This window comes from Dermacentor variabilis, chromosome 5 (genome assembly GCF_050947875.1).
Source record: "Dermacentor variabilis isolate Ectoservices chromosome 5, ASM5094787v1, whole genome shotgun sequence".
Lineage (NCBI taxonomy): Eukaryota > Metazoa > Arthropoda > Arachnida > Ixodida > Ixodidae > Dermacentor > Dermacentor variabilis.
This window is the reverse complement of record NC_134572.1, coordinates 19,605,713-19,618,573: the sequence shown is the minus strand read 5'-3', so window position 1 is coordinate 19,618,573 and position 12,861 is coordinate 19,605,713. Positions and strand designations below refer to the sequence as shown.

The 12,861-nt window shown below is 47.6% G+C and overlaps 1 protein-coding gene across 9 annotated transcripts in view; it reads left to right on the top strand.

Moving 5' to 3' along the window:
• The window catches only part of LOC142582334 (irregular chiasm C-roughest protein-like), a 940,430-nt gene that overhangs the window by 898,468 nt on the left and 29,101 nt on the right, over positions 1-12,861 (top strand). For all 9 annotated transcript variants that reach the window (XM_075691923.1, XM_075691922.1, XM_075691926.1 and 6 more), the window contains 2 exons: positions 1,093-1,296; positions 4,714-5,010. In XM_075691923.1, coding sequence (XP_075548038.1) covers positions 1,093-1,296; positions 4,714-5,010 — 501 coding nt within the window. The remainder of the gene's footprint in view (positions 1-1,092; positions 1,297-4,713; positions 5,011-12,861) is intronic.

Genomic DNA, 12,861 nt, shown 5'->3' with positions numbered 1-12,861 from the left:
ATGGCGAATGGGAAGTTACATATTTTAAATTGTGTATCGGTATATCCGGCTCTACTAAAGCCTGCCTACTTACTCTTTTGTGCGCAGTCAGTAAAAAAAGCAAGAAGAAATACTCGTTGCTGAAAAGTGTTTTTTGGCTGTCCAACTCCACCACTGGTCTGTGAAAAAGGAAATTCTACTTTCGGTCATAAATTGAATAGGACCGATTAAGTATGTGTTAATGAATGCTGTATAATTACAGGTTTATAAAACTTATTTTCAGGACTTACTCTAGTCGTTTCTGCGTGCAACCAAGGAATAAACAGAGCTGTCTTCGAGTGCCGTGCCTATCATATCTAATTTAGTCAGCAACATGTGATGATCTCTTGCACATGAACGAACTGTGTGACCAGGAAACTGACGCTGCACCGTCGTTGCTCGTGAATAGCTGGTCAAGCAGTCAACAAACTAGATTTCATGCAGATAAATATGTTCTACTCACACATTCACATGTCACGCATGCAGCTGTTCCGGCAGTGATATTTTTTGTTTAAAGGTTTCAATGTTTGAAGGGTGGAAGACTCAACTTAAAGAAAGCTTCAACATTTTTCCCAAGAACGAACAATTTTGCGGATAAAGTATTTCGTAAAGTGGGATTCATAAAAAAAAAGAAAGACAGTGCGTCTCCAATACAGGTAGAATTCTTTGCGGTGTAACATTTTCTTCTGAGCCGAGGCTTATTTGAGTTGTGCTTTATTGTTTCTCCCTCGTCAATAAATGCATCTTTTGTATCATTATATTTCTGATAAGCAATGCCTTTTCTGATTTCTTCAACTGCTTGACATTGAAAAGCACAAAGTATTAGTTGTGCACGATGGTGGTGGGAGACAAACAAAAGTATAGGGTAGGGGGTAGCGGCGGAAGGCAGTGGAGGTCATGACGTGCTTGAGCGAAGCAACAGCAATACGCTGTTTACGCCTGTGTTGTGGTGCTGGGGTATCCTGCGTTCTGCTGCACACTTTTATGAGGGGCTTGCGATGAATCTTGTAACCCCTCGAGTACATCGCCTTTGGCCTGTCTGAAGCGCGACCGTATCTCGTTGTTCATTTGCAGGTCGTCCAGCCCCATCGGTGACTTGGTGGCGAGGCCCCGAGCTCGTGGACGACAAGTACGCGCTCTCGCCATTGGACGTGGTCCGCAACGAGCTCGTTATCAAGAGGCTGCAGCGCTCTGACCTGCTCGCCACATATACCTGCCAGGCTTCCAACACGAACCTGACTCTGCCGCGTTCATCCTCCGTCACCATCAACATGAATCGTGAGTAGCGTCTTGGCTTCACTCAGTGGTTCTTGATGACTCTGTTTAAGCACACAGGCAGCCCCTGCTGGAGAAGACGATGTTCCCGATGGGCCTGGCAGGTAGCTCCTGACAGTAGCGGTGTAATTATTACAATTATTGTTAATAATGAAAACCTATAATCGGAAGGCTGAGAATAAGGTTATCAAAATTTGTCTATATAAATTGGCAGCACACCTTACCTTTGAAGAGGAGAGAAAAGACAGGGAAAGTGAAGCATTAGGGGCGAAGTGGGAGGTAGAGACATCACAACACATCACAATACGCGCGGACAGAGTATGAACACTATAGACAAGAGTCGACCAGAATAGTTAAGAAGAACTATAGGATAGCTTTGTTAGCCTCGTGTCGAGTTGAAGCTCGACTTTTTCAAATAGGAAGTAATCGAGTATTCTCCGAGAAAGGCCAATCTGCGGGAAGTTTCTGCGACAAATGTTGAAAGTTGGGCATTATAAAACCAAGTCTCAAGCGTTCGCTGTAGTCCCCACAAGCCGGACAATTGTTCTCGTTTTTACAGGTTACGTGATACGCTTAAGCGCGCGATGCGCAACTCAAGCGGCGTGGTCCCTGTATTCCATAGCGTTTTTAAATAAAGTTCATCGGGACAATCTTGCATAGCATGCAAACCACACGGCTTTATTTGGTTCTGATTAAGCGATGTCTGTGTCTGCTTCAGTCTTAAAGGATGTTACAAAGCGTGGAGCCGCATTTAAATCCGTTTGAGCTAAATACCGTTGGTCGCAACCACTGTCTTGACCGACTATGTGGTAGCATCTTATTACGCCTCTGTAACTTATCTTCGTGCTGGGCACGTGTGCAGAAGTATACGCAGGTGTCTCTGCACTTGCCTCTGCACACGTGACTCTGCACGCGTGCAGAACATGCCGAGCCTTCTGTTGGATAATAGCTGCTGTGAAGACAATAAGCCTAAACGGACAGTCATTTACCTATCTGAGTAGCTTTGTCAGCCAGCTAATGCACCTCTTTTGTTCGAAGAGATTACATACAGAGCCCACCATTTCTACGCCCTTCGTCACAACCCTGTATATTCTCGGATGCGGGAATGCGTGGAGCGCATACTATAACCGTACGCTCATTGATCGCGAGCCTTGTAACGCTGTTGACGCCGTGGATGGGCAACAACAGCCCATTGTCGCTCAGTGCCGCTACTTTGGGGCCATTCTGGTGCCGCCGGAAATGTCTCTGCGAACAAAGCCGCGCTGGGCTACCCGTAAGCATACGATCTCGCACACGGCAATGCTTCACGCCATCAGAACCAGGCGGAGAAGGGCGGAGTCGCGGTCCATCTATCAAGTATATTATGAGTGAAAACAACAAAAGTAGGGGGAACGCGAGCCCAGTTATACTTTTCGGTGTAGCAGTTTTCTAAGGCCGTTTCATATGAAGATAACGTCGTGACGTGAAAGCTTTGTATTACAGTGTAGCGAGGAGTAGATGTGGTAGGAAACAAAAGACAAGCGAGAGCCTATTTCTGTAATTCTTGGCACGTCACAAAACGTTTCGATGGCATGTGCTGACCTATAGGTCGTTGTATATTGTTGGTATTTCCTTGTATTTTAAGTGTCTGCTTTATCATTCTTTTTTACTGCTAAATGACTGAAGGCATAGGAACCCAGCTCGCGCATGTGTGACAACATAAACACGCATACACATGATACCTTGTCCAATGCTTTGCACACAGATAGCTGTGTTTGGTGCAACAACTTGTTAAAATTATTGTCCAATAGCTTCTGGAATCTAAGAACAACTTAAGAACACAGAGCATTTACGCATTCATTTCAGGGCAAATAGCGGTTAGCACTAAAACGTTATCTGCACTCTCTGCATTCAAAAGTTACAGCTTTAAATAGTGCTCAGCAATGATATCATGAAACCGCCTCTCTTGCGTATCTTTGCACCACACTTCTCTGTCACCTTTCAGGTGTTATCATAAGTCAACTTTTGATTATGCACCCTTGTCTCTGTGGGTGTCAGCTCAGGCGCGCCGTGGAAGGCCAACGACAACAAAGTTCTGGCCTGCACAAGAATCCTCGTTTCAAATCGTGAAGATCTAGAGCAACCTCCCTGCAAAACCTTATGTTTTAAACACGAGTGGACACGTCTCTAAAGGCTCTCAAGTGTAAACGTTTTCGGCACCAAAAGTTGAAAAAAACATACGAAATCTGCCGCCACTACCGCTCGTCGGAAGTGACGCATAACTTGGAAATCGCGGTTCCTCGTCATGACTTCCGTGATTAGGCGGCACCCGTGGCGCGCTAAACGATCTCAAAACTGGCGTGCTTGGGCTTGCTTCACATTCGCTAGCCACTAGATGCACGCGTAATCTGCTTAGGTCCTATTTAGGTGCCGCTAACGATAAAATCAGGCAGTTACAAGCCCCGCAGCTTTGTCGAGATTACTACAGTAGTGTAGCCTATTAATTTATTATCAGTTTGGTCAAAGTGAAATTTAGCTCCAGTCGAGGAGGTTAAAGAAAAACCGCTGGAGTGGAAATGGCCCATACCGGCCTATGGGCTCGGGTGAAACCGGCGGCGGCGGCCATCTTTCGGGGTGCAAGAAGCGGCCTGCCAAGAGCTTCGCTGCGCTGTTCGCCGACTTTTTCAGTCGTTTTCAATTGTTTAACGGATTTTAATGTTCTAATGCAACACTGTGGGCTATGAGGCGAGCCATATTGGAAGTCTCCGGATCACAGATATCATTGATCATTTTTCGCTGTGGGCATTTTTTCACTTTATCGGCATTAATATGCAGCTGTCGCTAAATAGAAAAAAATTCACGCAATAATTAGTGTTCATTCACCTTATTTAGTACAGTGTAGAAATAGATGAATCGTGAAACTTGTCAGAACAAAATGCCATTAAAAACTCGGAATGTAGCATGAGAAATAGCAGTACATGCAACAAACTTAAGTATCCATTATTATCTCCGTTATCATCAGGTGTTGCCGGTGTTTTACCATCCTTATTGCATGAAGGGCCTCGGAAATTTGGCGGCGGCCTTTTCCTCTTAGCCTTAAATATAAAGCTTTCTTTTATTCTCGCGCAAGGCAATGCTAATCTGCTACCTTATTTAACTGAGAAGGATAGCGCTAACATTTCAACTGCTTGTACGTCAACTTTTCTAAAAACGCCCGAGCGCGTTAGAACATTTTGGGACCCGCATAGCACCGCGCAAGGCAAGATACGACGACAAGATGGCGACGCGGTGGCTTCACTTGGCGGGCGCTCCTTCCACTCCAGCAGTTTTTTTTTTTGTCACCTCCTTGGCTCCAGTTGACCTTTGAGGCACTGCCGCGCTCACATCTTACGAATGTAGTCCACTAATTAACAGGATGGCATCATGCTGTTTCCCACGCAGTTCGACCGCTGGACGTGCGGATCACCACGCTGAAGCGGCCTCTGTCGGCACACCGCAAGGTGGAGCTGTCGTGCCAGTCGACGGGTGGCCGGCCGGCGCCACAGCTCACCTGGTGGCTGGGGAAGAAGAAGCTTTCCTTCGCGCGCGACAACGTGTCGGTGGGCGACAATGTGACGACGAGCACAGTGTCATTCGCGCCTAATACTGACGACCATGGAAAATACCTGGCCTGTCGCGCCGACAACCCACTGCTCTCCGGTGCTGGCCTCGAGGACGGCTGGACGCTCAACATCCAGTGTGAGTGTGCCTCGTTAGCTTATTATTATTATTGTTTTCTCTATGTGGGTTCGTTTTACAGCTAAATCAATACGTAAGAGATGTTAACAAATTAACCGGTCTTGGTAACATTACGGAGGTGGTAGCATTCGTCACCTCTCATTCGAATGATTTAGTCATGTCCTGGTGTTTGAGAAGGACGTCAGGGGCATTAGCATTTGTTTTACCCTAGTACACAAAAGAATGATCCCAACCTGATGTGATAAAAAAAGATTATGCCGAACACACCTATGATGTCTGTTCTCTTAAGCGTAGCTTTCTCAATTTGCAAAAACAGTTCATTGAAACACAACAAATGGCATGCACAGAATGTAGGTTTCTTTATTTACAACCCGCCGTGGTTGCTCAGTGGCTATGGTGTTGGGCTGCTGAACACGAGGTCGCGTGATCGAATCCCGGCCGCGGCGGCCGCATTTCAATGGGGGCGAAATGCGAAAACACCCGTGTACTTAGATTTAGGTGCACGTTAAAGAACCCCAGGTGGTCGAGGTTTTCAGAGTCCTCCACTGCAGCATGCCTCATAATCAGAAAGTGATTTTGGCACTTTAAACCCCATAAAAAAAAGAGGGTTTCTTTACTTTACAGATTACATTATTGTGGCGCCACATTGCGATGAAAGACGTGCCGCGAATTCCCTCAGTGAACATGGCGCACTTTGTTGAGCAAGCACACGTTTTATCAGACTTAAAACGGTGTTTAATGACAAGATATGACGTGTTCGACCTTCTAGAAATGCACCACATTGACATAATAGGATAAGAGACGCGCAGCGAATTTTTGCCATAAACGTGTCGCGAAATATCCAACTGCAAAAGCACGCTTACCTTAAAAGCGAGGCTTTATTGCTCCCTTCTGAGATTAGCTTTTGGGGTTGTACATGCCAAAACGGCGATCCGATTGAAGCACGCCATAGTGTGGGACTCTGAATTAATTTTCACTATCTCGATATCTTTAGTATGCGCTCAAAGCACGGCACACGGGTGTTATTGCATTTCGCCCCCACAGAAAAGCGGCCTCCGCGGCCTGGATTTGATCCCGGGACGTCGTGCTTAGCAATGCAATGCGATAGCCACCAAGCCGCCACCGCGGCTTGCCCGCATTTTAGAACGTCCCCCAACTCAACACTCTACCTCGACTAAATGTATTGCAGCGTCATCCGTCGAGAGAATTGTTCATTGCGCTACGCTGGTGCTCCAGGGAAATTCTTGAGAAGCGTAGTGTCTTTTTCAGTCGAGGTGCGGCGCCTTGCTCACATTGGCGGTTACGAGTCGAGGATAGTTTCATAATTGGAGGGCTAGCATTACTCCTGGTGTTTGGTATCCGTTTCTGTATAACCTCTATTAACTGTGCAGGCGCACACTGACATAATGCATTATTTCATCGATTTATGTGTCGGTCAGTTTGTACCAAGCACCGTGCACATTTTCCGTAGCCCCGATCTACTTTCGCGTATGATTAAACGTGATTAAACGGCAACCATTGCGTTTGCTAATTTTCTGTCAAGAACGCCATATGTCACGCGTATGCGCACATGTTGATCGTGCTCTGGAAATGTATAAAGAACACAGCTTTAACAAATTAAACGCACGCAGGATTGCTGGGGAGCACGAACTCCCGAGGGTGGAAATTTGTCTTAGCGTACATTCTAAAGAACATTACACTTTTAGGGTTTATTTTGTCCCCAAGTAATAATTGACATCCATCTCGAGTGCTTTCATTGCGAAAGCAATTATATGGACGCTCCAGGGGCATTTTTCATGTCGCCGTCACTGTGATGCTATGTGTAAAGTCCAAGAACGATAACACCATCGCCGCGCCGCATGCTGTACGTGCGAGTGAAGGTGCGCAAGGGGGAGCTGGTTATCGCGGCTCAACTTCGCGCGTGCAAGGGAGGAAAGAGGAGAGCAAACGCACCGTCTTCCGTCGCGCGCGTGGCGCCGGGGGATGAGAGAAACGGGGCGGCCAACTTAGTATGAGCGCGCGCGTGCACATGCTACGTCACATTGGCGAAGAGAACAACCTCTACTTTTCGACGCACTGGTGCAGCCAAGGTTACCGGCCAACGCGTTCCAACGTGGAGGACGTCGAGATGGCTCTTGCTCCATCGCTGCCTTGATCGCGCCGACTGTGCCGGCGCACAATGTGTTGCGCGAAAAATAACGGCGCCCACGTCGCTTCGCCGACGGTCGTAGACAGCAGTTCAAAGCGGCGCACGGGTTGGGGATCGTTCTGCGCTTGCTCCGAAGGGAGCAGCCGACGGTGCGGACGTCAAAGTATCGAGGAGATGGCATTTCGCTGGCGAAGCGCGAGCGGCGGGCCGTGAGTGGCCGCAAACGACGTTCGTCCGCGCGCCGATAACGTCGGATTATAGGCGCGCTTAAAAATCCGGTGTTTTCGGCGCGCGGCCCAGCGTCGCTTGCGGACAGCCAAGCTACACTACTTACTCTGCGCCAGCCGAAATGGCATCCCCTCTATTGACACTTTCCGCGGAGCAGTTTGTTCTAGAGAAACTAGATGGCGCTTTCGGCGGCGCGCCGCACGTGGCCTCCGCGACAGCACACCAATACAAACCAGCTGATCTGTGCGATAGTAATAGGACAGCTGATCTGTGCGATCAGCTGTCGGAAATGCAACTGAGTTTTCGCTAAAGCACACGTGCTCCAGTCATGCTGGATTGATTAATGTGGATTGAAGACGTGTGCAGTAGTTGGCTGCATGAATAGTGTCTGATATGTTAAGGAATGATATGAATCTGCATGGCCAAGTTCGCCGACCGCTGCTGCAACTGGCAGCGCGTGTTACTGGCCCTTTGATATGTACGGCTTTCTTCGGCGATACAGAAATTTCCACATCCGCCAGCGTTGTATTGCTTACTTTCAAAGGAAAGGCTTCAGCCCCGGAACGTCGGCAAGAGTAAATGCTGCTCGTTAAACAATGACAAAGAGAGTAGCGTCGCTTCCTGTCATAGTAAGTCTCGCGCACAGGATTTACACGCATCTTCCCCAACTGGTACGGAAATTTACACCCACTCTATCGCCAACGTGTCAAGAATAAGTGAATAAGCGCGTGCATTAATATATGCGTACTATATACGCACAATCAATTACGGGCTACACCGATAGCGCACGAGTGGCCGAAGCTGAATGTTTCCTGACGGTCCACATGAGTAAGCGAGTTAGCAGCGATAATACATCTTTGCCACAAGGTATTACAATGTACAAAATAGCTGCGGTTCAAGCCCTGTGCGCAGCGAGAACAAATTTATTAGAACTGAACACATCTGCGAGCGATCGGGCAGAAAATAATCACATAGTGACCGCATCGAGGTACTTTACTGAATCAGAAACGTGACAAGCTGCTGCTTCAAGGCATTTACGAAATAAAAAACGAAGCGCAAAGCACACCAATCATAATTAAATTAATGAGCGGAAAACTTGGATATCTTGGAATACAAATTTAGCCTTGCTTTTAGAACAAATTCCATATAGGCTGCTCGCGCCGTTCAGCTCCGAAAGCTCTTTTGTATGTTCTCTGAAGCTGTGGCCAAAGCTTCGTGTCATTCACATCTCCCGAAATATAGGTTTGCTAAGCCGCACCGGCGTCATACACATCCAATTTAAACGCGGAGGCTACGGAGACAGTTGAAGCAAGCAATGGAAGCGTCACCACGTGATCAAACATGGTAGCGCCCACGGGATCGCTGCGAAAAAGGCCAATGCTTCGACGCACGCGCCGTCGGCTGCTGTCTTCGGGACATGTGCAGGACGACCCTCAAGCCGGGCGTCACCTTGAACGGCTGCCTGCGACCATCGGCGAAGCGGCATGGGCGCAGCTCTTCGCGCAATGCAGTGTGGGTCGGCGCAGTCGGCGCGACCAACGCGCGTCGGGCACCTCGGAGAGAGCTGGCCGCGTTCGGTTACGTTGGCAGCGCCAGTGCGTCGAACTATATCTAGACGTCGTTCTCGCCAACGTGACGTAGCGCGTGCTCACGCTGCGGCGGCGTATATATATATATATATATATATATATATACGAGCTTTAAGCGCTCCTTATTAGGTGGCGTTGCACGACCGCGCGCGCCCTATCTTGAAGACGATCTGCGTCGGGGCCTGAGTCTAGATGCGACGGCGGCTCATACCTTTGTGCACGCATGTTTTCTCCGCTCAGTTTGCGTTGAAGCGACACACAGCACGAAGATCGCCTCACTAGCTGCAGCTGCCGCGCTTCCTCACGCCAGCATTCGGCAGGGAGTTTCCGCGGCCATCGAGTGTGATGTATTCATGTTTGCCTGTGCGCCCTGACACCATGCTTGTTAGGTTAGACGGTAAGCGAATGTCTGCAAGTTTATGCGGCCGATAAAACTGCTATCCTTACTTCGTACTGCTGTCCAGGTATTTGCTATCGCAATCGATGGTTTCCCTTTCGGACGAAACTGCAACTTTTTCGTTTATATCGAGATGGCAATTACACGGACGCTCGAGACGCATTCTCACCACCACCGCCGTGCTGTCGCGCTATCGACGGCGCATGCGCGGTTGACGCGTGGAGTGCTAGTGGGTCTCTAGAAACGTGGAGTGCATTTGCTTGCCGAAACGACGAAGTGGATGCAGGCTCAACGCTCTGCTCAGTGGCCTCGGCGGCGGAGCCAGGACGGTGTCCTTTCTTCCACTGTTGGCAAGATAGGTGCGCGCTCGCACACCGCACATTACGCTCTCGTTCTGCTAAATTGAATTACATTAGCGTTCCGCACATTAACGCTCCAACTAAGCTGCTATGTGTATGTACTGGTGTGAGTTAAACGTACAGCACTCTAAGGTTAACTAATATTTCACTGTGCGCTAACCAGCGCTAGCGGTTTCCTGTCGGTCTAGTTTTGTGCAACATTGAGGCGCGACGTCACCGGCGACGCTCCTCATCACGCCAGCGTTGTGAGACGCCTGTCACGGCGCTGTTTCTGCTGCGCAGCGGCAGTTCCCTCACGTGATGCGTCCCGCCAACGTGGAAAGAACGCAACGCAGAAAGAAAGAAGGGCACGCAAGGTAGCTTATTGTTGTTGTGGCTGGACGTAGACACGCCCCAAAGCCTGTAAACTGCCTTTATAGTGTAGTCTATACCACTGCTGCACATGCCCCGATTGTGTCTGCGATAAGCGAGAGCGCAGAAATTCAGGTGTGTAAAGGCAGGCATAGAAACCAAGCACAAAAGGAAGTAAAAGCATAATACAAACGCTGGTTACACCAACTGAAAGTAAGCACAGTGGCACATAAGAAGGAATGAACAAAAACTCTATGGCCATCCTCTCAAGGGAAGGCAGTGTCGACTCGTTTATTTAATTTCATACTAAGGTTATGCCGCGTGGCAACCCAAGGAAAAAGAAAAGACAAGCTAGTCAATCATTGACAAGCTTGTGCGCTCTCTCTACATATAGGTTCAAGCGTGACAATTCTTCTTTATTCAAATTAGCCGAACACTGAGATGCGCATGTGCTAATATTTTTAAAGATATTTCAAGCCCCCTACCTGGGTTTTCGTGTTTTGTACGCCTGCCTGTCTTTTATTACCTTTTATTACGAACCTGCTCAGCTTTTTTCGGCTCATGTATAGCTCAAAAGAGATCATTTCTGGGAAGAACAGTTCCGGTCAGACTTAACTCGAACACTCCCCCGTGGTTGCTTGGTGGCTTTGGCGTTTCGCTGCTAACCACCAGGTCGCATGATCAAATCCCGACCGAGCGGCCGCATTTCGATGTGAGCGAAATGTAACAACACCCGTGTATCGTGTATTAGGCATACGTTAGAGAACCCCAGATGGTCAAAATTAATCCGGAGTCTCACACTGTAGCGTGCCTTATAATGAGATCGTGGATTGAGGACGCAAAATTCTGCATCTTATTTTGTTTAGATTAACCCGAATATGGCTCAAGCGCCTTTTTGACCCTTCTGGGGAGGCTGCTGCACATTTTTGCTTTGACTGCCGTGAATGAAATAGCTTAATGCGCGTTTCTTCAAAACTTTCGACGTTTGTTCCTTCCAGTCCGTGTTTCTTAGAGTTAAACCGCTATAAATGTGCTTTTAATGTTCCGGCGAAGTGTGGCAGTGGTTGTGCGTATTTCGTGGGCGATAGTTATTACTATTTATTAGCCTCGCCTTTTCGTTTTTCTTGTTTGTCCCCTCCTTCTTTCCTGTAAACGAATGAAAGTCACAAAACTAGGCGTTGCGGCCGACCTTTTAGGGGACCATAGATGTTTCTGCTTCTTTCTTCACCACTTTCCCCTCCCCATTTGTTATTTACATTTTTTTGCCTGCTTTTTTGTTCCGAAGAAAAGCATTGGGGAACAGATTGTACTTCAGCTTCCCTCTTTTCCCCCGGAAGACTAAACCAGAAATAAAAACATAATGACTAAATGACTAAACATTTCTGCGGGCGATTACCCTAATCTTTACAAGGCCTAGGGTTGTCGCTGAACCACTAGCAGAGAGCCATTACGAAATTGCTAACTGACGCATGACTGCAGCCGAGTTCGCACTGTGCTGGCGGAGGCACTCACGGCGTGCCAGATTAGCAGGCCCGTTTTTGGGCACTGTTGTATGTATCTAATTCATTTCAAGTACCTGTGCAGCGAAGCGCCTGCGAGAACACTGTTTGGGAGCGGTACAAGGCAATTTATGAAGGCCACCAGGCAGGTTAACAAAGCATAAGCAATAGGAGTGCGGTGTTACAGCGAATATCGTATATTTTCACCAAAGCTCCGCACGGGAAGCTTTGGTGAATTTCTTGGGACAATCGCTGGCCTGAGCCTGCGGTTCTTTCTTTCTTTCTTTTTTTCTTTTACAACGAATGTCTTTGACTAGAAGTGCATTATTGCTCCGGGGGAAAATGGTTTTCAACAAGCAAGAAAACAAAAGGAGAGAAACACGGCTGATGGCCTCGTGCCTTGTACCTGAAGTTTATTCCAGTTTTTGAAACAAACATCCCTGCCCTGCATGCAGGCAAAGTTAGTGTTTCTTTCATAATTAGTTTACAGAGACTAATTTTCCACCCGGCGGTCGCAATTTACGAACACAGAAATTGCTGTCTAACGTGCTCACTAGCCAGACCACAGTGATTTGAATAACAAATGTCATGAATTTGCGCACTATTAATCTAGGTTGTCTTTTTTAATAATGTATTTTCACGTGGATAATGCGAACAGATGTACGTCAGTCCCAGCAAGAATTACAAAGCTTTGCTGATATTTATACCTTCAAAAACATGGTTGCGATGGGCAGACAGGCAGGGAAACCAATTACATTTATGGCGAAGTTTTTGCAAAATAAAGATATTTATTAATACAAGCCCAGTATTTATTCATCACATCATAAGAAGCCAACGAACAAAGACACCAAGGACAACACAAGGGAAACTACTTGTACTTACTTAGCACGTTCGTCTTGCCCCGCCAAGCTTTGACGTGCGCAGTTCATTCGCCCACCCCACCTGTTCCTTACGGTGAATACATCGTCTCTCCTCTTTCGAACGTCCTCCTGGCCCATAACATTGCACTTACTTAAAATGTCATCAATGTTTTGAAGAATTCTACGTGCCTTCCTCTTCTAAACTTTGGACCATACAGCCAGGCTCTACCGCTAGACATAGCCAAGACATAGCAAGACATAGCTCTGTCTTCTTGCGAAGACTACCACCTATCAGCCTTGACTACTGAAGCGCCATCTCACGTGTCTCTTCGCCTTTTTTTACGAGCTGCCTTACCCCTCACCTCTACCACTAAGTGGAACAAGGATTAAAGAAACCGTGAAATATATTTGCAGGTTAT